The sequence below is a fragment of the Poromitra crassiceps genome (assembly GCF_964638095.1).
Source record: "Poromitra crassiceps genome assembly, chromosome: 5".
Lineage (NCBI taxonomy): Eukaryota > Metazoa > Chordata > Actinopteri > Beryciformes > Melamphaidae > Poromitra > Poromitra crassiceps.
Window position 1 is genome coordinate 47,991,913 of NC_139642.1, and position 26,678 is coordinate 48,018,590.

General features: G+C 41.6%; 1 protein-coding gene across 1 annotated transcript in view; it reads right to left on the reverse strand.

Moving 5' to 3' along the window:
• The window catches only part of LOC310777022 (neprilysin-like), a 55,821-nt gene that overhangs the window by 21,630 nt on the left and 7,513 nt on the right, over nt 1–26,678 (reverse strand). Inside the window, exons 3-4 of the mRNA XM_083637268.1 lie at nt 20,645–20,680; nt 18,067–18,228 (exon numbers count right to left, since the gene is read on the reverse strand). Coding sequence (XP_083493394.1) covers nt 18,067–18,228; nt 20,645–20,680 — 198 coding nt within the window. The remainder of the gene's footprint in view (nt 1–18,066; nt 18,229–20,644; nt 20,681–26,678) is intronic.

Below are 26,678 nucleotides of genomic sequence, written 5' to 3' on the forward strand. Positions count from 1 at the left end.
TGGCATGAAAGTACCCCCCCACCCACACCCCCCGGCCCCCCCATGTCTGCCATGTAATACTCCTGATCGTTGACTTTCCCCTCCCTTTCAAAAATCATACTTACCATATTTAATTAGAAAGTAACAACAGTCGCATTAGTCCGCTGTGTGGACCATTTTCCATTTCTTATTTGGTAAAAGTGCTAGCATATTCTGTAATCTATTAGGTTTCTATACTGAAACAATCGAAATTCATATTTGCATAGATGACAGCTAATCATATTTTTTGTGCGGGAGCGTGGACCTGTAAGTCTCACAATTAAATATGCAGGCAATTGCACATTATTGGGAGTGATCCAGAAATAATTGGTTATCCTATAATAGTGAGTGAGCAGAAAATGTGCTATCCATTAGGTCACCCGCCATCTTTTTTAATTAAGCAATTAGGGCCGATTGATGGCCCAATTTGCAATGGCTGCGCAGATTGCGCAGTAGCTGCACAACCTCCATTGACACTGGAGCAGCCTCCAGTGATACACTGCAGGGGGATTCTGCCAGCAGCATGAGAATTCTGTTAACGTGAAGGCTTGTGAGTCCCACATTTTACTATGGACATTTCAAAACCAGCGTTGTCCAGCTGAGTGTCGCATTTAGACCGACTTCTAGCTGCAGCTAGCTTTTATGATTGTAGTTTATATTGAATACTGTAACTACCTGAACCAGATTTTCTCTGGTAAATGGTTGAATGGTTGATGCATGATTAAGATGTCTCACATTAGTCTATGTGGGCATTATATGTTTGTGCACATATCTTTAGTCTACTACTTGAAGGGCATGTGTGTGTAAACATTTGCATATTGTTATAGGTCTCCAGTAGGGTTGAGCCGAGTACTGGGATGAAACGAGTATCCGGTAGAGATAGTGTACTTTTTATGAGTGCGAGTATCATCTGAGTACAAGGTGTCAATATCTGTACTCGTGATTATGGCTGGGTATCGTTTAAAAATGTACGATACCAATGCCACCCTTAAGTGATATTGATACAAATACGAGTACTTCATTTTATACCTCTTTTTTTGCCATACTTTGAACGTTTGGTGGTATCTCAGCATGTTGAACTGCCAGCAACAAACAAAAAAACGTAGGTCACACCCACTTCCAGTCTAAACCCAGACCACTTGCGATTTAAGCCACGCCCCCTCCAAGTACAGATACAGATACAGATAATGGTGTACTTGCTCATCCCTCCAGTCGGCACAAGCTCCAAGGTCATATAGTCAATTAGTAGTGTTTAGGCTGTTAGTGAGCTATATGACTGTACTGAACACCACCGTGAATCTCATGTGCTTATTGGCTTGATATGTAACCTTTTCCCTCCACACTGACCCCTTTGTGTTCCGGGAGCTGATCATTTACAAATGAATCATCATTTACTAATTAAGCACTGTTTTGTAAAGCTGTGTGTAAAGCTGTGTGTAACCACAGCAAAGGCTTACTTTCTCCTTCTCACTAGCTCCTCTCTGTCTGTCTGTGTTGAGATTCGATCATGGATTTTGTGCCACCTGATGTTTCTTTTGAGATATCACTTCAATTTTAAAGCAAAGCACACAACATGAGCCTCAGTATTGCCATTTTATGCTTGACTGCCTCTCATTCCACAAAGCATCCCACTGGCAATGTTTTCACTGTTGCATGCCAGTTAGTTTTGCTACTTATTTACTATTAAGGAGTACATGTTGGTATTACAGAAGTTGGAACCATGCAGGTTGAAACTGTTTGAGAGAGAAGAGTCTTTTATGATTAAGAATTGATTTGTTTACTCTGCTAAATACATTGCATAATACAAATTACATATACATACAGTACCTAGCAGTAAATACCTCGAATTATCAGTGAGCCATAAAATTGACACATAGCAAGGTGTTGTTCAGGTTCATGTTAAAAATGATAAGGAAGCGCAATGAGATGGAAAACGCTCCTCAAGAGCTAGATCGTTTTAATCTCCCGATTGTAGGAGTGTATCAATATGTGTATCCGTACCGTACCGAACCGAACCGAATCGTTTTGTACGAAGCTTTAGGTTCAATATGCATTGCAAACCCAATGAATCTTTCACTGCCGGACAGTACAAGTCTTCTTCAAGGATATCATGGAAAACTAAAAACTAAAAATTGAAACAAAAAATTTAACTAGACTGTGAAAATACTAAAATAAATAATTAATCATTCATTTCTCCGGCATTTCTACTTTTTGGTGTATCGAAATAACCGTGACACCACTGTGTCGTATATCGAATCTTGTGAACCGTTACACGCCTAAAACAAATGCAAATGTTTGATTGGGCAACTGAACCAGTATTATTACTATTGTGATTATTATTAATAGTGTAGCAAACCTGCCAGGCATGGTTCGATTCTAAAACATTAAAAATATAAAACTCCAAAACAAAGAGTGCCAACGGTGGAGGATGATTTGGATGGTGACTTAGCTGAAAAGAACAAATTGAAGATTCAGGATTCAGTGTGAGAATGATTCATGATGCCCAAACTTGCTGGTGCAAGTAAACAACAGTGCTATATTGTAGTCCACAGCTGGGGAAATGAACACCTCTCTGTCTTAGCTGATGGTACGAGAACAAGAGCACAGAGACTCTCTAACTGTAAAAAAAAAAAGTGTTCTCTGTTTTTAAATTTTTTAGATGTTTGTTCTCTCCCCCAACACAGGCTGTTCTCCGCAAGGACACACATGTGTTGTTTAGATATCAGGTACAACTAACTGCGCTGGCTATCAAAATCCATTGGTTCCTACATTAGTATGTCCAGAACCGTACTTTGTGCTACTGATCGAGGGACATGCATAAGTAAGGGAGGCTGCAAGTCCACTGACTCATATCTGCATAATGCTGATACAGCAACTGTGAAAAGACTATTTGGCTCAGTTTAATTATTAATTATAATTATATTGTTTTGCATTATTGATTAGAATTACATAATTATCAAACTGACAATTATAATATTGTAAGTTTACAGTTATATAATTAAAACAATTGGCAATATTGTAATGGCAGTGTAATTCATGAAATGTGAATAACTGAATAATAATTCAGTTCAATATATTGTTACGGACAGCAGTTGGCGTCGATTTTGCCCTCATTTTCCCCCCTTTTCTATTTTTCTTTATGGAGCTGATTGTAAATATGAGATGCTAGCAACTATGCTCATGCTTTCCATTTATTATATTTATTGGATGTTAATTGTGCCACTGTGAGAGATAAAGACTGCATTCCCCATGTTGCACTGGGGTTCCGGGTTGTGGTGTCACTTCCTGCCTGTTCGTTTGGCAGGAACTGGTTGATTTGAACTGTGCACACAAGTACAGAGGAGTGGACGTTAATCCCAGTTCCTCATCTTTTGCCGCGTTTCTGAAAAAGACTCAAAAAGGCCAAATCTCCTTGGCATGCCCCAATGCGGGTGTAGGCGTTTAGTTACAGTTACAGTTTAGCAGAGCGTGTGACGGACAACACACCACCACGACAACGTGTCATAGCAGCAACGGGACACGGACTTACACCTTGACTTACACCTCCAACAAAAAACAACTAATGCACTCATCATCAACCGACAGCTGGCGGCTCCTGGGAGCGACGCATGTTATCTGCTTTTCCGAAGGGAGTCATCTCAAGGCGCTCCAAATCACAACAGCTGTGCCTGCAGCAAAAGGTGAGGTGTAGCTGCCCGTTTAAGCATTCTATTTGCATATCAGCTCTGTGACTGTCATCCTGTATTGGGGCAGGGTCTGTAGGGATCAGTGACTACGTTTACATGCACACAATATTCTGGTTTTGCCCATATTCGGAAAAAGACAATATTATGATTAAATGAATAATCCACTAATATTAGAGTTTACATGCAGCCGTAGCTCACACTCCCACGGGGGGGGGGGGGGGGGGGGGGGGGTCCTATGTATAGAGAGCCAAAGTCACGCCCCTTCCTGTAGGGCCCTATGCGAACCAGCGTCGGGAAAAAAAGATGAGTGGTGGTGAACGGCGAGGAGACAATCATGAGGTTTGTCAATTTAAAAGATAACTTTGCAAGGCAAGAAAGTCGCAGTTTGTCGTAAGACGGTGGCACTATAAGCTATAAAGACTACACACAAGCAAAATTCAAATGGGATACAAATCTTTTACTGTCTTTCACCGTTCACCACCACCACTCGTATTTTTTCAGACACGGGTTCATGTGCTGAAGCAGGAAGTACTGAAGCAGGAAAGACTTTGGCTCCCTATTCTGTGATGGGGCCACAGGAGAGCAGAAGAAGAAAAGAGAAGGACATGGAGGGACAGGACAAATTCCTTGTATGTAATCTTTGCATATTGTGGCAATACAAGTGGTTGTGATTGTGAAAAGGCCATGACAGAATAGAGTAAGAGAGGAGCGGGACAGAGGAGGGAAGGAGGACCACCCAGACACAGCTGCTATAAGAGGATGTCTCACTTTACCCTTCTCTCCATCACAAAAAAAGATGATGCATTTTGCACTCATGCTCTAAAAATCAAAACTGCCAGCCAAGTGAGGCTGTGCGTAGACAACAAGATATATCTTTCCTATCTCATGCTGTCATTATTTGGATGTTTCTGCATAAGGAGTGCACAAGGAATGCAAATGCAACATATTCCTGAAGAAAAGATGTTGCACCATATGAAACCATCCTTGGAGATGCCCTTGACCACAGGCACAGCTTGCCAGATTTGCATATGTCGTACTTTTGTTGGCTAAAAAAACGAATTGGATTCATTGGATTCACAAGCATACACGTTGGCAAAAACGATCAGATTCAGGATTCATATGCACCATTATTTTAGTTGGCTAAGGATTGCTGGATAAATATCCATCTTATTATATTTGGCAGACCTCTATAGTCTGTTATCTTTATTTGATATGTTTAAAGGAGAACTTACCTCCAAAACACTTTTTTTCAGCTTTTAACCAATATATATGACTTTGGGGGTGATGTGTGAAGAATTCTGGTCAGAATTTCCACATTTGACACCAAACTGTTGCCATTTTACCATTTGTATCATTTTTCAGCAGGATAACTGGCATAAGCGCCCTCTAAAGGTCGAACACTGCTTTTTTTTTTCTCAAATGAATGGGAGATTAGGGGCACACTGACGTCACAGTGCCCCCAAAGACGATGGGATTTCAAGATAGTTACTCCCCTACTCCCCCTGTACCCTTTCGGCTCCTCACAACTCCAAGCCTATTGCCATGATGTCACTTGACCTGTTAATTTATTACAATCGCCTGTTATTTTCCTACCAACTCCTATGTAACACAATACTATCAATAAACGCCACTATAATCATAAAAGGAAGGACATAGCAAGTAAATCATTCCCAACCTTTTTCATACTAAGGGGCCCTATGATGAGATTTGGTCTCATGTAAATCTTATTTTTTATTTTTTATAGCCTAGATATGATTTTGTCCAGAATTCCATATAATTAGGTTGAGAGACAACGAATGCTGGAATCCTCTCAAGGACGACTGGTGGTCTTCTGTGCCCCTTTTCGCTGGGGACACAGAGCTGCTGCACTGACTGCCCGGAGGGAGGGAGGGGTTTATTGTGTGTTTGCAGCAATCAGCTCCGAGAGCCCAGCATCAAAGTGAGAGCCTCACTTTCATCCTTCCGCAAACAAATCTTATCGCAGCGCACATGTAAAATATAACACTATACTACGACGTGACAATGTGACAAAGCTTCTCTAAACACATCGGCTATCATATATTTCCCTGCATCCCTCCTACTGAGATTATATCGGTATTGATTTTGGACAGACTGAATGCGCGGAGGAGGAGGAGAGATCTGCAGCTGTGCCCTGAGTAGCCCTGTGCCCGTCTGTGAAAAGCGTCCTGTCCAGTCGCACCTTCGCAAACAGATGCGGGATTCCCTCAATCCTGTACCCAATCTCAGACTGTATTGAGCAGAAAAATCGCACACCAGCTATTTCTGTCTGTGTTTGTTTGTTGCTCCGTGAGGTTACAGGCTGTTTCGCCAGCCGGGGTCTGGCAGGAGGGAGAAGGCACAGCCTGCACTGCGCTGAGAGGAAAACTTTTGCACAACTTTTAACAAGAATCACGAAAAGCCCCCAAACTAAAATGAAAAAGGGACTATATGGCAACTTGGACGAGGGAATGACGTAGAGAAATCTCGCATTGTGTTACCCCAGAACGGGGGGTTTGTCGTATTGTGCGGTGTGCTGCTGTAACGAGCCCACGTCACTTTGCTCTCGTAACGTAGTTTGAGTAGTTTCCATAGAGATACATGCAGAAAAATAATTAAATTTCTAGTTCGCCACTGAATTACCAAATTGATATAACTTAAAACCATTTTGAGCAAAGCTGTTTCCAAACAGGCCACCAGCGTTGGCTAGTTGTTGATATTTATAAAGATATTGCCCCTCTCAAATAAATTATTTTTGAGGCAGTAGGCAAACTGTAATGGCGTCGATTTCCGAAAAAAAATCTTGACTTGAACACAGCCAAAGAGTCGAGTATAGACAAGAGGATATGTCATTTCTTGGTTTTTTCCATAGGTATTTTCAAATCACTGTTCTGATACATATCTAGGGGGTAATACCGCATTCATGACAACTCGGCCCGCCGGAGGTTTCAACACGGAACCTCCGCCCTGGACAGATTGCGTTCACGCTGCACCTCCCGCTCGGGGGGAAAGCCCAAACTGTTGCTATAGCAACCCGTGTCAGCATGGTAGCTACCTACTAGCGAACAATGCTAACCGAACATGCTGAATGCTGAATTTCACACAGAGCGAAACACAGATGATACAAACACATATGAAACGTTAACATTACATAATTAAGAACTCAACTTGTGTGTTAAAACGTCAACAAACGTCTTTTTAATAATTCTGTGATTATCATTAACGATGCAAGTAGCCATTTTGATGTGGCTGTGACGTCAACTCGGAGAAACCGGAGCTCTGGATGATACCCGAATTTCCGAGCTGTAATTCTGGCCTGGACGACCGTTCAATTCACTTTTTACAGGTCGGAACCCATTTTTTCCGGCGGTCCGAGTTGTCTTGAACGGGGTATAAGTCCTCCTTTAAAAGGAATATGATCTGTGGTATTGTGCAATGCTTACTGGCTGAAATTTTGAACAAACATTGTGTCCTGGTGTGCTCTCCTTTTTGGCAAATGCATGCCTATTTCACCTATTGTTGTTACAGGAGAAAAACACAGACACTCAATCTCCTTTCGTTATAGGATGCTAGCTGCATCTCATCGGCTAACGCCTTTGTGATGTCACAGCTGCTTCCCAGACATTCTCCCCCTGGCACAATGTGATGTCACTGCTGACGAACAGAAATCAGAATTTTCAGTTGCTTTGTCTGCTACAATGAATGGCTGGATCTCTGCTGCGCTAGACTACTACTCCCTGTAGGCTACAGTGAGTTTTAGATCCAGCCATGCAAGGAGTATCTCATCTAATTCAGAGTAACAGCTGTATGCTCAAATGACATGTGCTCACAGATGTGCACAGATAGACGTGCACACATATGGCGTAGCTTGGCGATGACATTTCCTAACCTATTCTCAAAGCTATTCTCAATATACAGCAGTCACCGTCGGGCGAGTCTCTTCCTCACATCATCAAAGTCATCATGGTTCTCCATCTCCACCTACAGTATCTTCTCCCACCTTACTGCTCTCCCCTTTTCCTTTTCAACTCCATCAATCTCAATCTTTCTCTTTTTCAATCTTGGCCAAAAACTTTTCTTTCTTCCTATTCGGCTGGTTCAATAGCTCCCCCTTCTTTCCCCCGGGCACAAGGTAATTGGTAATTTAAAAAGCTCACTGTCAATTGGGCGATTTATTGCACAGTAAGCAACACCTGTGTGGGGGGAGGTGAAAATAACCCCTCATACAGACACGTGCACACACACGCACGCACGCACGCACGCACACACACACACACACACACGCGCGCGCACGCACACGCACACACACACACACACACACACACACACACACACACACACACACACACTCCAGTGGTTACAATCAGAGTGTAGATCCTCATTATGAATCATTTATGGCCTTTTATAGCAGTAGAGAACAATCCAAGGCATTTACAAGCACCCACAAATCTGCACAGCTGTTCACACACACACACACACACACACACACACACACACACACACACACACACACACACACCTACACACACACACACACACACACACACACAGCCTTTTATTGCCACGATGCAACCTGAGGCGCTGCAGTGTCCAGGTGTTTCAGGGCCCCTGCAGCTGTTGACAGGAAGTGGATGGCTTCATCAGCGGGCGGCGGCATCCAGGCAGGCTGCAGCGACCGGCCCAGAGGTTACAGGTCACATGTTTGATGTCATGTGCCCAGAGAAGAGCTAACAGCCCTGCTGAGGCCTCACACCCACACATCAATCATAAAGAAACAATTTATCCCCGAAGACTAGTAGGGTCTGGGCTACTGCTGCGAATGCTATTTCTGCCCAACTTGTAGGCTACACATGCCTCTGCAACGTTTGGACTATTGCTATACAACAATATACAACATTCCCTCTCCCTCTTTCATACACACACACACAGACATATACACACACAGACATATACACACACAGACATACACACACACACACACACACACACACACAGACATATACACACACAAGCAAAGTCAACCTGAACATGTGTGCTGATACAGTACAGACATTCCGACGGGCTGGTAAACCAGCCACCCCGGAGGAATGAGCAGAACTTTGACGGTTGCTGGGTATTTAATCTGCAAGTGATTAGGGCCAGTTATTTGCCCGCTCCATTCCTTTCTGTGGTGAACGCAGCAATCAGAGCAATTGAGCCGATGATACTCAAAAATCAACCACACACAACCGCACAATATTTCCACTACAAAAGTGTCTTTTCCTCGCTCCGTGTTTGATACAAGCAGCCAGAATCTCCGTAAGATCTCGGATGAATCAGCCATATCAGTGTAGAAATAAAAACAAATATACCAAATACATATACACACACGCACGCATGCACACACACATACACACACACACACACACACACACACATACACACACGATAACAAAATACCTAAAATGACTCTTTATGAAATTAACCCCACCACCACCACCGCCCCTTTTAGCCAATAGATGATGGAATTGCAAAAAAAAAATTTTTTTACAGTGCACCTGCAAGATACATGCAAGATACCCGCTGAATAAGTGTCCAAATGTTCATGTCATTCTGGCCAATACTCTTCTGTTATAGCATTTCAGTCTGGAATATGGAATATCTTTCAATAATATTTATGACTAAAAGGCTAAAAGTAATCTCATGTGTAAGAAATGACTGTTGTACATTGAAGTAGAAATTTAAATAATTAACTTGTTGGTTTTGGATTTATTTAGCTTCAAGAGTGCATTTTTGTTCTTGTGTGACCCTCAACACAGGCTTTGAGAATCCCGGCCACTTACTGATACTTATGTTTAAATTAACCCACTCATATTCTGGTTTATTTCAAGAAAAACATTTCGGCTAGTGGAAATTCTAATTGGCTGGTAACTTTAAAATCTAGCAGCAATATTGGCAGGTGGTGAAAAAAGTTAATTTCAAGCCCTGCAGGGAGAGCAGGTGGTGACATAGGAGTGAGTGAGAAAAGGATCAAATATTGGTGGTTAAGACTGAATAATGACATCACAACTGTTAATTTAAAATTAGTTATTCCTCTAAACCTGGCTTAAAATGCCCCAAATGTTTCGCGCTGGCGCCATTCAGCCCTCAGCAAAATCTGGTAGCGAGGAAAATTTTTTGTGGCCCTCTCTATCATCAAAGTTGCCTATCCATGGCTTATGGCATGACAATATTTGTTCGGCCCCCGGCAACAATCTGGGTTTCTAATGTGGCCCCCCATGAAAAATAGTTGCCCACCCCTGCAATAGACCCTTCTCACGGGGGCCATGTTGTGTTGAAAAGGCAGGGTAAACACAGATGCAAGCAAAACACTAATGAGGGTTTCCAACTTCCATAATTGGAATTTGGAACCCCTCATTAGTGTTTTGCTTGCACCTGTGTTTATTCTGCCTTTTCGACACAAAATGGCCCCCGTGAAAAGGGTCTATTGGCATGAACTCAAACACACACCTTCACTCACACACACTTGACCTCCATGCCCAACTTCAGCCTCCTAGGGTGAAAACTGTGCCCAACCAACCAAGCAACCAAGTAGGCAACCGACCAAAACCGACCAACCGACCAAGCGACCAAGCGACCAACCAACCAAGTGACTTATAAAAAGCTGGACCATGGCTGGTCACAGCTGAAAAATAGAATAGAATAGAATAGAATAGAATAGAATAGAATAGAATAGCTATTGGGTAATACATTCTCTTATACACTCTTTTTTCATTCAGGCCATCTAAATCACTGATCAGAGAGGGGAGCGTTATTCTAGATAGAGATCAAAGCGATTTTAGCATCTCATAACGCCTGGTGTAACTTCAACCTGTCTCTCATAACGCCTGGTGTAACTTCAACCTGTCTCTCATAACGCCTGGTGTAACTTCAACCTGTCTCTCATAACGCCTGGTGTAACTTCAACCTGTCTCTCATAACGCCTGGTGTAACTTCAACCTGTCTCTCATAACGCCTGGTGTAACTTCAACCTGTCTCTCATAACGCCTGGTGTAACTTCAACCTGTCTCTCATAACGCCTGGTGTAACTTCAACCTGTCTCTCATAACGCCTGGTGTAACTTCAACCTCTCTACGGCAATTATGTGGCGGAGCTTTGTTCAAAAGCACATAATAGGATTGCCTGTGTTTGCACTGTGCCCTATCTATACCAGCATCCACAGAGATGTTTTTCAGACACGCGTGTGTGTGTGTGTGTGTATGTGTGTGTGTGTGTGTGTGTGTGTGTGTGTGTGTGTGTGTGCACGTCCGTGCGTGCGTGCGTGCGCGCATGCACTAATTAGAAGGGAAGTGATTCATAGTGTACCTATGTGTTTTAACAACTCAACACCTCATTACAATGGAGCAAGAGTGAGAATTTCAATAACAAACGTATAATTACAATTCAAATTCTCCACAGTCCAATTAATGTCAAGACAAAACAAAAACCTGGATCTGTAAAAAGATGCTTATCAAGATGAAATATAAAAGGAAATTGAGATGAGGCGCCAGCACTGTGGAGCAAATGAAGAGGCGGATTTGAAGTTTTTTCTCCTCACTCTTTTTTTTAAATAAGAAGTTTATCATTCAACGAGCCAGAGAATCAAGTCCAAGTGTTACAGTGTTATTTAGTCAACAAAGACTTCCAGTAGGTGGACATCTAATTTTGGAGGGAGTGAACAAATCTGTTCATTAATGCCCCCCTTCTGCTTTATGTTGTCAATAGCCAAACTATGAAAGAACAAGAGTGGAAAAGAGATAGCAGGTGCCCCAAGGTCTGAGACTGCCTCAGACTGTCTGATTGCTCAGATACAGAGGTAAGAGGCTGGTGCAGATCAGCACAGAACACGAGACTGACTGCACTTTATGGCTCATTTCCACCACATTTTACAGCCCTGCACAGCTCGTCACCACTCGGCTCTACTCATTTCGACCCGATGGATGTTTTGCTTCCACCGCTGCTCGATCTGCCCCCGCCCACACCTGCTCGTCATAGCGACCGCATATCTGCCCTCCGCCCATAACCGAAGTAGGCTATAACATATAACGTTAAAATTAAATCCATACACAGAACTTTTAAACTGTTTATGAAATACTGGTGCCTCTAAATGACCTACAGTGTACATGGGCAAATGTGACAATCGGCCAGGAGAATGGATATCACTTGTTATTAGTCAAACTCACATGCATGCGCTGCGCGAGGGACGGGGGTTGCGCTACAGGGAGAAGTGAAGCCTCTACCCCGGCGGCCTCTCACCAGGCAAGACCGCGGCTTCACATAAAGCCCCGCCTGCGGCCTAGCGGAGCCGACGCTGCACACAACTATAGTCTAGTAGGAACGGGGGGTCCCCGCGCACCCGAAAGATATATTTTTCTAACATAGATTTTTGTACTCCTCAAGGTGTCTAATAAACAAATTGTGTTGTTACCCCGTTGAAATAGTGTCCCATGTGTCCGTTTGGCGGCCATCTTTGCGGGCATATTGCGATGTCTGATGAAAATGGATAAGGGTCATAACTTTTGAACTAGACGTCATACAGAGACAAATGACACCACTTTTCTGTATGATTTCTGCATGAGGAATTGATTGAGAGGGTTGTTTTAATGATTTTAACAGGTTTGGTATAGTAAAACTCAAAAACATTTGAAAAAAGTGTCTAATTTACTCTCAAAATCTTGCAAAAACAATCTATCTACATATTAGTCCATGGGCCAGAAGGGTTGGGAATAATGCTCATATTGATTTTTGGCAAGGTATACATCTCTAGAGTTAGAAAATATGTGAGAGCATTGCACCAATGGTAGCTAAATGTGTGTTATCACTCGATTTATAACACCATGCAAAACATAATAGTTGCGGGACTTTTAGGGACATTTGAGGCTAAGTTCATGCAAATCAAGTCCAGTAAATCAAGTCCAGTAAAAGCACCAGATTTTGCCCAGAATTAGCCAAGGGCATGCTCTAACAATTGAGCCAGAGTGCCCGAGCCGGTGACCCCCGGGGTCACCATGGTGGCCAGATCCAATATGACCACTGTCCGAAAAAGATTTTGGCTATAACTTTTGAAAGAGATGAGCTAGAAATACAGACTTGGTGTCTATCTTATGTTTTTTGACCATTAGAAAGGTGTTGGAATGCTTATCTTTACTAGGGAAGATGTGTGTGGACCCCTAATCTGCATATTTCCAAGATGGCGGCTACCTGAATATGAGTTTTACCATAACTGTTGATGCTTTTAGTAAACTCGGTGTCCATTTTATGGTTTTTGAGTTTTAGAAACACATTGTAATACTCAGATTTATGATTGAATCTGTCTATAGCACTCTACTTTGCATAGTAAGTAGGCTACCAATATGGCCACTAACCGATTTTTTTTTTACATACACTTTCACCCAGATTGAGTGTAGACTTGTAAGAATAAGTTACCATCAAACTGGTGGAAACAAACAATCTACAGTATGTATCTTACAGATTTTATTGAAACAATTAGACAAATAGAGTATAACCCATTCCCATTGATACAGGTAATAGCCAGTCTGTGCATCAATGCTCTCCATAAATGTGAAATGCTATCAATACTGATCAAAGGTGTTTAGAATTTGAACAAAATATTACAATATCAGAAACAAAAAAACAGAACAAAACATATATTGGTGCCTATATGTACAAGTGAGTAGTAGCCTACTTATGTCCATAGGTTGAATTGAGTTAGAAGTGCTCAGTCCTTTTGATTTACCAGGGTGACTGATTTTGCATAAAAGACTTCAGATGACAAGTGGTTTTTGTTTATATCCTTATATCCACAGCCAGAGTACTAAAATATTGTTGTCTTGACCCTCATTGTTGGTACAGGCACTCTTGCATCCACATTGAGGTGCCACGGGCTCCAGCTTTACAACATTCACAGCACCCACTACATGACTTTTTGCAGCTGCAGCAGAGAATGATTGCTCAGGCTTTACTGGCATCTGGAAGATGGGTCCAGTAAGGTTCCAAAGTCTTGGTCATGGAGTCCCAGTACCAGCCCCACGTACTGAACTCTGCATATTTTGCTGGACAGAGGTTGCCTGATTCCAGTAGAAGCTGGCCTGCAGCAGTCCCCATTTGACATGCTGAATCAGTGCATCTTGGGTGGGAGGCAGGTTCTCTTGATGCATTTGAAAAAAGCCAATGTCTAGCATCATCTACTTGGCTGGAGCCACAGCTTTTGCTGTACATGACAACCCCAAGGTGAGGGCGACCAGGGTTTTGGGATGAACTCCTCTTTTCTACCAAGAAGGATGTTGTACTTTCCAACAGATCTGAATATGACATATCTGCACTTCAGCCTTGTAACCATCCTGAAGCAGACACTACAGTAGAATGATTTATAGCACCTGGCACATGCTGCGGCCAGTAGCCATAGAAACTCTGGATCCATACATCCGACAGTGATGTTGTAATACTTGCAATACGCTTCTTCTACACATTAGGCCTCACAGAGCACTGGATCGGCTTCACATGTGGAAAGTACATTTATGTTCACAAAATCTGCAATGTTCTTGGTCCCCAGAGATCACTGGCATTACATCTCTTCCATGTGCTAAAAGGATATGATACTACATCAGCCTTCCAGGGCTATGGGAAAAGAAGTGGATGGGCAGCTTGGGAAGCAACATGCGGATCTCACTGAGACTGTGGACGCCTTCACCTTGGAGCCTGAACCGATCAACTCAGATGTCGATGTCCAAAGACTGGAAGCATTATGGTTGTTGTCATGTCCAGCAAGAGCTGTGTCTCCAGCCAAGTAGATGAAGCCAGACATCAGCTTTTCTCAAATGGTACCAAGTCCCTTGAGAACTTGCCTCCCACCCAAGATGCACTGATTCAGCATGTCAAATGGGGACTGCTGCAGACCAGCTTCTACTGGAATCAGCAACCTCTGTCCAGCAAAATATCCAGAGTTCAGTATGTGGGGCTGGTACTGGGACTCCATGACCAAGACTTGGGAACCTTACTGGACCCATCTTCCAGATGCCAGTAAAGCCTGAGTCATCATTCTCTGCTGCAGCTGCAAAAGGTCATGTAGTGGGTGCTGTGAATACTGTAAAGCTGGAGCCCGTGGCACCTCAATGTGGATGCAAGAGTGCCTGTACCAACAATGAGGTCAAGACAACAATATTTGATTAATCTGGCTGTGGATATAAGGATATAAACAAAAAACACTTTACACTCAATCTAACTTAACCCCCCCAACCCATGGACATACCTCAGTGTTACTCACTTGTCTAATTGTTTCAATGAAATATGTAAGATAAATACTGTAGATTGTTTGTTTCCACCAGTTTGATGGTAACTCATTCTTACAACTACAAAAGTGTATGTAAAAAAGAAATGGTATAGCAGCCATATTGGTAGCCTACTTACTATGCAAAGTAGAGTACTATAGATAGATTAAATCATAAATCTGAGTATTACAATGTGTTTCTAAAACTCAAAAACCATAAAATGGACACCGAGTTTACTAAAAGCATCAACAGTTATGGTAAAACTCATATTCAGGTAGCCGCCATCTTGGAAATATGCAGATTAGGGGTCCACACACATCTTCATCATTAGTAAAGATAAGCATTCCAACACCTTTCTAATGGTCAAAAAATATAAGATAGACACCAAGTCTGTATTTCTAGCTCATCTCTTTCAAAAGTTATAGCCAAAATCTTTTTCGGACAGTGGTCATATTGGATTTGGCCCCCATGGTGACCCCGGGGGTCACCGGCTCGGGCACTCTGGCTCAATTGTTAGAGCATGCCCTGGGCTAATTCTGGGCAAAATCTGGTGCTTTTAGACTTGATTTGCATGAACGTAGCCTCAAATGTCCCTAAGTCCCGCAACTATTAGGTTTGAAAAGTGTTTTGCATGGTGTTATAAATCGAGTGATAACACACATTTAGCTACCATTGGTGCAATGCTCTCACATATTTTCTAACTCTAGAGATGTATACCTTGCCAAAAATCAATATGAGCATTATTCCCAACCCTTCTGGCCCATGGATTAATATGTAGATAGATTTCTTTTGCAAGATTTTGAGAGTAAATTAGACACTTTTTTCAAATGTTTTTGAGTTTTACTATACCAAACCTGTTAAAATCATTAAAACAACCCTCTCAATCAATTCCTCATGCAGAAATCATACAGAAAAGTGGTGTCATTTGTCTCTGTATGACGTCTAGTTCAAAAGTTATGACCCTTATCCATTTTCATCAGACATCGCAATATGCCCGCAAAGATGGCCGCCAAACGCACCCATGGGACACTATTTCAACGGGGTAACAACCAAATTTGTTTATTAGACACCTTGAGGAGTACAAAAATCTATGTTAGAAAAATATATCTTTCGGGTGCGCGGGGACCCCCCGTTCCTACTAGACTACTACAAGGGCTTCCTGAGGAGCGGACTTTTTTTTCTCTCAAAACAATTGAAAACCACCGTCATGTTAAAGCTGAGTAAGGAGATCGATTTTATTTCACCAGAGCCGAAGGCAGCAACACAAAAGACTGATGGAAATAACATAACAGAAGAGAAGGTAAGCTCCACTAAACTGGTATGCAGCATTGACAGTCAGTAGATAGAGTAAACACGATTCTGCCTGACCAATCAGTCGTCTACAGTGTTTTCACATCACCGTATGGTACCGGCTGGAACCTCAACAAAGCAGGGACCAAAACTAGCACGACTCAACCCGGGCTGTCCACGTTTTTGATCGGTGGAATGAGACAAAAAAGCGAGACGAGCTGGGCGGGGCCGCTTTGATACCAGCGGTGGAAATTGGCCATTAGACCCTGCTTTTCCTTCCCCACTGGATCAGTCCTCCTCACCAGGGCTGGAGTGGTTTAGAAAGAAGAGGTGGGTAAACTTTAATGTCTGCGGCAGCTCTCTCACACCGTTATAAAAAAGGTGGATAAAGTTTAAACTATAAACTTCAGTCGCTCACGATACATTATGTGAGAGTAGAACTGAAACTGAATCATATCATATAAATAATTAATATAAAATATATAATAATAATAATAATAATAATAATAATAATAATAATAATAATAATAATAATAATAATAATAATAATATAATAAACCAGATATAACAGTATATAATAATAAATAAATAAATATATAATATATAATAAATACATACATATATTAATAATATCTTTATAGGGATATGATTCCGTTTCAGCCATAGCCGTACTCCCTTTATTATACTGGAAGATATTGGCACATGAATTGGAAATCAAGAGCTTCGGTTGGCTGTGAAAGATTTGTACCCAAGATTTGCTATCAACTGTCTGCTCAGGACTCCAGTGACCTTCTCACTGACAACTTTAAGTATGGAAGCTTGCACACACACACACACACACACACACACACACACACACACACACACACACACACACACACACACACACACACTTCTCACCCTCCGTCTCTTTCTCCGCCACTCCCCTCTCTGACACACACTCACATATAGACATATGCAGTGTAACATGAGCCTGCCTGTATTGGCGATGTCATAGCAAGACTCCCATGGCTGCTAAGAGCTGGTGAAGCACCTGAGACACACACACAGACTCACAATTAAGATTCACACACACACACACACACACACACACACACACACACACACACACACACACACACACAGTGATAATGCTACTATATATTATGCTACTAATAGTGATGAACCTCTATGGACAAATTCACATCACACATGGTAGACAGCTCTGAAGCTAAATTCCCACAACATCTGTGATACTGTATCAGATGTGATACATAGATACAGTGTATCTATAGAGCTGCACTCGAAGGGCAGTTTAGCTCACACACTCATGCCAACTGATTTAAGCTGCTCTTAATCCATTTGTACAACAAGTATGGCTTGCTTTCTGATATGATACATATGATGACAGTTCATCATTAGATTAAATACAGTTACTCTAAATAATAATAAAACATCCATGGTCATTTAGTCTCATATTCAGCCTTCAATTTGTATTTTTGTTAAACCAAGAGAAAAATTCTACCATTCTACCATTGAGTAGCCTAATGTTATTTTAAGAACATTGTGATTTTTGGCCTCCTCTGGTCGGTCGGGGCACCTGTTCGGGGCGGAAGGGAACTGGTGGGCATAGCGTGATCCTCCCACGGGCCGCGGCACCTTTTCCTCAGAAAATGCACTGCAATTTGCGGCGTTTTATGTGATTTGATTGCAGTAAAATTGCGGGAACTGGTAAAAATTGCAAGTTTGGGGATTCCCCCCCCTTGCTTTTTGCAACCCTAACCCTGTGTGTCTGTATGTAGGTGTCTGACCTTTGAGGATGACCTCCAATACTTCTCGTAGGATGTCAAAGGTGCTGTATCTGGAGCTGGTCTCTGGGATGATGTTCTTCTTCAGCCAGCCTCCACATGCATACTGGTAGAAGTTATCACAGGGGTTCACACTGGCATCCATGTTCTCAATCAGGCGAGACGCTGCATGGGCAGAGGGAGAACAAGTTCTTAGAAGTGCAGGGAAACATTTTTTCTTTTGTGGTAATGCAACATAAAAGATGCCAACTGCCATAAAACACCACAGAAGAAGAATAAGTCCTATAAACACAGAAATCAACATGACGTGTGAAATTAATAATGACAATTGGGCATATTACAAACATTATTCTCGTAGTAAAATGGTATTTGAAAGACATATGCTTTATAGTCACATGAAACTCCTTCCAGACAGTCGGCATGTGTGGGAACGCCCACAAAATGTTCTACGGCTGGCGCGCGAGTGGGGTAAAACCGCCGATATACTGTATCTCAATGGGCTGACTCACCAAAGGACGGTGCTGCAGCTCTAAACTACAGGTTTGGGGGTTCTAGAGCAGAACACAATACGTCTGCCCAGATGTGCTTTTACTTTGCTGAATGGATAGAATGGGGGATTTACCCCACCCTGACCACGCCCCCAGCCAGGCTGAGCCAGCTAACCCAGTGTCTATGACGAGACATTGCCTCAACCTATGAAGAACATTCGATCTCACCGTCCTTTTATAGGTGTTAAAGCATTCTCCGCCATAGACGCAACATTGCGTTATTTCAGAATCAACGCTTCCCCGCCATTCTGCGTCAATGGGTTTTTTCACTGCCATACGATAGATAGCGCTCTTGGCCACCTTTGAAGTGATTACCATACTCGTCTAGTCCTCTGCAAGCCAGAGTTTTCCCCCCACAAAACCAGTCAGCGTTCTCAGCATCGATCTCCCTTCATGGAGGAAGCTCAAAACACATCCAGCCCGGTGCCTCAAAGCGCGGTACAAGGAGTTGTTTCCCCCGGGCTGGACGCGTTGTCACACGGGCTCTTGACAGTCACTCAACACGGAATGATTTCTTTCACAATAAACTGGTAGTCTAACTGTCAGTTAGATCAGTCATCCGCTTTGTAAACCCTGACATAGCCGTCAAATATGCTCCCAGGCCTCCACACATCGAGTACCAGGAAGCACCAGCTCCTCACGGAGAAGATGAGAGTGTGAGCCGGGAGTGAACGCTCCGCCCGCTTTGCTGCACAGAAAGGCAGTTTTCTCTGCTTTCTGGTGAGAGACGCACAGTGTCGGTGAAAACAAAATGCTCACAAACCCTGGCGGTGGCTGGTGACTTTTTATTTGGAACTCTGGCATTGAATGAGTTAACGCGCCTCAAAATCACAGCGTCTCACACTGACGTATGGAGCTGTATGGAGCACCGCGTTTGAGACCGGTGTGTGTGAGATCATGTCAAGACAGGCCAACCATCTCACTAGCTAGGAAGACGTGAGGACTGGCCTGACGATGAGAGAAGAAGCATGGAGGAATTCTCACGGCCCCTTTGCCAGGATGTCCAATTAAGAGCAAAGAGCAGACGGTGGACCAACTTAATAAACATCTGCTGAGGCACACTGCACCAGTCTGAAAGAGATACGCTTCAGCCCACAGGAACACTGGAGGCAAGACGACTGAAGTAGCAACAATATTACAATAAAACGTGGCTCATTCGATGCAAAGTGGTCTCAGCCAGTCCTGGAGTCAAGGAGACTCGAAAGAAGGTCCATAACTAAAACTTGAATATTTGGACAAACTGTAACTTTGGCTACACACAAGTCTTCAATCTTTGAACCTTATTGGTGGGGCATTCAAGCTCATGATGCCAGTAAAATTGTCTTATATATATATATATATATTTTACTGAACCAGTTGTTCCAGTTGATCCACTTGTGGTAATTTCATAGGGAAATTACCCTATGAAAACTCATGAATGTTTGGTATGCTTCTGTTTGTTCATGTAATGTTTCTGTTTGATCACCGTGCCGGGCTCAGATTACAGGAGTGTTTCGCCAATTTATCCACGATTTGCCCCTCCTGACAATTTGGTCAGAACCAAAGTTCGGCACAGAATATCCGGTACTGTAATGTGAGCTTTACAGACCAAATCTTAAGCCTCACAAAGGTTTCCATTGTCTTGAAGTACATTTGAAGTCTCTAGGCTTTTTCTTCAGACTAAATTGTACCATTCCATCCTCTTTTGCGAAAAACAGCTAATAAGACAAGAGAGATGCATGTACAGTATGTGCGCACACTCGCGCGAAAACATACAGACAGACAGACAGACATACAGTACAGACAGACAGACAGACAGACAGACAGACAGAGACAGACAGAGATACAGACAGAGACAGACAGACAGACAGAGACAGACAGACATACAGACATACAGACAGACAGAGACAGACAGACAGACAGACAGACAGACAGACAGACAGACAGACAGACAGACAGACAGACAGACAGACAGAGAGACAGACAGACAGACAGACAGACAGACAGACAGACAGACAGACAGACAGACAGACAGACAGACAGACAGTGCTTACCTGACTGTGTGCAGTCGGCTGTGGTGCAGATTTCATCTGGAAGAAAATGCAAAACAAATCATCACTAAATGGGATTTATGCAGTCATTAGTCATATGACAAATAGCCGCTCTCTCCCTCCTATCTTCCTTTCTCTATCTTTCTCTCTTTCTCATCCTTTTCACACACATAATCCTAAACTATTTATCAGTGTTGTGTCAGTTCTGCCTCGCTCTGCTGGGAATAATTTAGGCTCTAAACTGTCAATCAAATTGGATCTAACACACACACACACACACACACACACACACACACACACACACACACACACACACACACACACACACACAGTGGTGTATAAAGTAGCTACTCGAAAACCAGACTTTTTTTTTTTTTTATACTTTATTGCAGGTATATCATTGACATTCAACATGTTTTCATTGTTCCATTCATCCTGCGACATTTATAATTTGTATATATTTTGTGTACATCACCAAAAATGTGAAGAAAGAAAAACTATAAAATAAAAAATAAAAAATAAAAAATGAAAAAATAAAGGAGGAAAATAACATAAAAGAAATAAACATTTAATTACCAACACACACACACGCACGCACGCACACACACACACACACACACACACACACACACACACACACACACACACACACACACACACACACACACACACACACACACACACACACACCAAAGTAAGTATAGGGACGGGGGGGAGGGGGGGGGGGACCTGCAGCACTCATTACCCTAATCACCTTTCATCCACACTTGGTCTCCAAGCGCGACCAGCACCCAGAGAAGACCTCTGGATACTGGTCGCGCCCACAGGCCCAGTGTGAACGGGTGGAGGAATCCAGCCACCTCCAGACCCGAAATGAGCAACGTTTTGTTTTAATTTTCCACTCCTATTTCCAGGGGCCACCCACTCCAGTTTCTTTCAAATTCATCTTCTCTATTCCTCAATTTGTATGTGATTTCTTCCATTTTTTTAATCTCTTCAACTGTTAGTTTCCATTTATTAATAGTTGGTGGTTTAGTTTCCAGCCAGTTCCGTGTAATTTGTTTTAGTGCTGCTATACGAATTATTGTATATAGGTACTTATCTCCTTCGATCTCTATCTCTAGTGGTATGATACCTAATATTATGTTGAGTGGTTGTAGCGGCTTCTTTAAGTGGAAGATATCTATGAGCTTTTCCTGAACTGTCCCCCAAAAGGTTCTCAACACTGGGCAGAAATAAAAGATGTGTGCATGATTTGCTTCCTGTTCCGTGCATTTCCTCCAGCACTCTGCACTACCTGATATACTATATTTTGAAGTAATTTTTGGTGTTAAGAAGAATCTCATAATAACTTTCCAAGCAAATTCTTTCCAATATTTTGATTGTGTTGTCTTAAATATTCTTTTACATGCATTTGTCCAATCATCCTCCAAAATTAGTATTGCCAATTCTGTTTCCCATTTCTCTTTGGTATTATCTTCATCCATCTTTGTTTCCTGTAAAATTTTATATAGTTTTGAAATTTTGCTACTTGTACTGATTCTATTTTTATTTATAAATTGTAATAGCTTGTGTATTATCTGACCCTGTGCTTGTCTGTGATGTTTCATGAGATAGCTCCTTACTTGTAGATACTTAAAAAAATTATTATTATCTATATTAAATTTTATTGTTAATGTGTCAAATGAGTCCATTATGTTATTTGTGATCAGCTGTGAATATATTTCTAAGCCTTTCCCTGCCCATACATCCAAAACATTATCCATTTTATTAGCCAAAAAATCTGGATCTTTCGCAATTTCTCTCAAATATATGCAATCTTTGTCTAATTTATATGTTTTGCGAATATATTTCCAGTTTATTAATGTATTTTCTAAGCATATATTATTTCCACTGTATTTTTGCATTTCATTTCGATTTATGTAGGGTAGTGTTCCAATTGCTATTAATGCTGATTGTTCTTCGATTAATTTCCATTTAGTCGTTACTCCTTTATTCATCCATTTCATTATAATATCTACTTGAGTAGCTTGAAAATAAGTCTTTAAGTCTGGAAAACTAAGGCCGCCTTTTTCTTTAGGTTGGGTTAATAAAAGGTGATTTTTTTCCTTTTTCTTTTGTAGTTCCAGATATAATTTGAGAGCACTGTATTCCATATATTAAAGCTATTGTGTGGTATAGGTATTGGTAAAGTTTGAAATAGGAACAAAAATTGTGGAAGAATCATCATTTTGATGGTTTCTACTCTACTCAATATTGATTCTGGCATCATTTTCCATCGATTAAGATCATGTTTTATTTTATTTTCCAAAACTTGATAATTATCTTTATACAATGTGTGTATGTCTCCAGTAAGATATATTCCCAGATATTTAATCTTCTTTAGGTCCCATTTTAACTTATATCTATCTTTAAGTTCTGGTGGTATCTGTTTTTTAAGTGTTAGTGCTTCACATTTATTTTCATTTAATTTATAACCTGAATGCTTGCTGTATTCTGAGATTGATTCCATTAAGTTTGGCAGGGATTGATCTGGGGATGTTAAGTAAATGATCACATCATCTGCATACAATGCTAATTTGTGTTGTTCTTTTATCTTTACGCCTTTAATATTATCATTTTTCCGTATACTTTCAGCAAGTGCTTCTATACAAATAGCAAATATAATAGGTGAGAGAGGATCTCCCTGTCTTGTCCCTTTATGGATTAAGAATCTCCTAGATAATGTGCCATTCACCTTTACTCTGGACATTGGGTTTTTATACATTCCTTGGAGCCACATATTGAATTTTTCATGAAAGCCAAAATACCTTATAATTAAAAATAAAAAGGGCCACAAGACCCGGTCAAAGGCTTTCTCTGCGTCTAATGTTAAAAGTAAAAGATTCATGTCATTGTTCTGAGCATAATCTATTATATTTAAAGTCCTTCTAATATTGTCTGACAGCAGCCTACCTGATATGAAGCCACATTGATCATTATCTATTATATGAGGTACTATGTCCTTTAATCTATTGGCTATAATTGAAGTTATAATTTTATGATCAGTGAAAACCAGACTTAAGTCAAAGTAAAGATATCTTCCCAGAAAAAGACTTTGGTAAAAGTCAAAGTCACTCATTAGAATATTACTTGAGTAAAAGTCTTAAAGTACTTGATATTTTCTGTACTTAAGTATCAAAAGTAATTTTCTGATATTAAATGTACTTAAGTATTGAAAGTAAAAAGTACAAGTAAATGCTGCAAAAAAAAATCAAGCAAAAGACATGTCTGGGCAAACAACGTTTTGTTGCATTACAGCCACCAAATGGAATGGCGTGTGGATCGTGATTAACGTAACTTGAAAACTAGGAGCACTGATTTGCCAAACCTGATTGCTTGCAGGCTACGCAATTTCTTCTGATTTTACTTTGTAACTAAGATGCTTGGGGGAAATGTAGTGGAGTAAAAGTATCCATTTTATTTGGGAAATGTAGCGGAGTAAAAGTGAAAGTTGACAGAAATATAAATACTCAAGTAAAGTACAGATACTCAGAAAAAATACTTAAGTACAGTACTTAAGTATTTATACTTAGTTACATTACACCACTGCGCACGCACGCACGCACACACACACACACACACACACACACACACACACACACACACACACACACACACAGGCAAACATACAACACTGGTCTTTATATGACCTTCAAATGCGTTGCTTCACGTGAAGGCATTATGCTGCACACAAAGACATACACTAGCACACGCACACACACACACGCACACGCACACACACGCGCACACGCGCGCACACACACACACACACACACACACACACACACACACACACACACACACACACACACACACACACACAGAAAAACTCATGACAGTTTCTTTTCACTTTCCTGACATGGCAGTTTACACATTTATCCAGCATGAGACTGCAAAAGATAGCTAATATTGGCAACACACACCTGTATACACACACAGACACAACACACACTGGCATGACAGCCCTATCAGTCACATATTATTATCTATCTGATTATCTGTAATATTTATAGTGGTCTTGTACTTCAGAAGCGAGCATGTATTCCATTTGTCAATGATTCATTTAAAGGTCATTGAATAACCCATAGTTGTTAGTGGTTGTGTTGTGTAGCCTACAGAGTTATGTAGGCTTACACAGGTTTACACAGGTTTACAGGTTCTTTTTTCTTGTTGGTCTGTGTGACCATGTCCTTGTGTGTTTAGGCTGAGGGTGCTCCGAGCATAAGAATTTCATTGTATTTATACATATGACAATAAAGATGAACATCAACATGAACTTGGTCTGTGATTTATATAGTATATAGTTATTCATCATGATTAAAAAAAAAAAAAGGTCCTGTGACATTGCTGAGAAGCTAATTCATTTGATTTGAAATCAAAGTACAGTGGTAATGAATGAACCGTTGGTGTCTGTCGAGTAGGTTTGCCTGCTTTGACAGGGGGAAGCTGATGTTTGAGTTTGGAGTTGCATAATTAATTTGAAAAGCAGCGGAGAGAGGCTGTGTGTAGGTCCATCTGCCACCAATCATGATTCATCAGTCACAACAAGGATGACAAGATTGCTTGAATGTGCTATATTTTAGAAAGATACACAATGTATGTGCCTTTACCGCATGAACAGCATTAAGTGAAGCTCGCACAGATGTCCAGATTCTGTGTATGTTTTGGCTGTTTAAGCACGTCAAATCATTCAGGTGTCTGTTTACATTCCCATTTGATGACATTTACAGCAAGTTACAAAAGTTACAAATGTATATGTTTTCAAACTGAAATATTCTGAAATATCACAGACTTTTAGGTACACAGACATGGTGTGAAGGGGCGGTAAACTGAAATGGAACTGATGGTGTGAAAGGGACCTTTGCACACTGCCTTCTTCTCTCTGGCTCAGTGCTTGTCCTTTTGCACTGTGCTTGAACAGCACAGCTGAAGAGGCTTGTTATTCACCTGTGTAAAATGCTGAAGACTGCCCTCCTTCATACTGTACTTCCCATTAATCATATGAGCTCAGTTAAAGTGGTGGTCTATGCATGCACACAGTCTACAGGAGGTCTATGCATGCACACAGTCTACAGGAGGTCTATGCATGCACACAGTCTACAGGAGGTCTATGCATGCACACAGTCTACAGGAGGTCTATGCATGCACACAGTCTACAGGAGGTCTATGCATGCACACAGTCTACAGGAGGTCTATGCATGCACACAGTCTACAGGAGGTCTATGCATGCACACAGTCTACAGGGGGTCTATGCATGCACACAGTCTACAGGAGGTCTATGCATGCACACAGTCTACAGGAGGTCTATGCATTGCACACAGTCTACAGGAGGTCTATGCATTGCACACAGTCTACAGGAGGTCTATGCATTGCACACAGTCTACAGGAGGTCTATGCATGCACACAGTCTACAGGAGGTCTATGCATTGCACACAGTCTACAGGAGGTCTATGCATTGCACACAGTCTACAGGAGGTCTATGGATGCACACAGTCTACAGGAGGTCTATGCACACAGTCTACAGGAGGTCTATGCATGCACACAGTCTACAGGGGGTCTATGCATGCACACAGTCTACAGGAGGTCTATGCATGCACACAGTCCACAGGGGGCAGTCTAGAAAAGCTCTTCATATTTGGATCATGTGAAACTAGAGTAACTGCCAAGAAATAGACCCGTCACGACCCATTTACACCTGGCATTAAAATGTGTTTTGGGTGATCCGATTGCAATCGGATAGTGCTTGCTTGCTCACATTAACCTGATTACATTTACTCCTGGTATTAACACATTCACTGCCAGCCATTTTTTTTTTACTGTAGGTAGCTTCTGCCAGAGGTTTTTTTTGAGGATTCTGGCTCATCTTTCAAGACCCGAGGATTCTTTTCTGCTAAGATTTTGTGAACACAAAATATCTCAAAAGAACTAATAGAATGTGTGCTTTCTCTGTCTAAAAGAGTTAGTTTGTAGAGTTAGTAGTTATGTAGGCATTAGC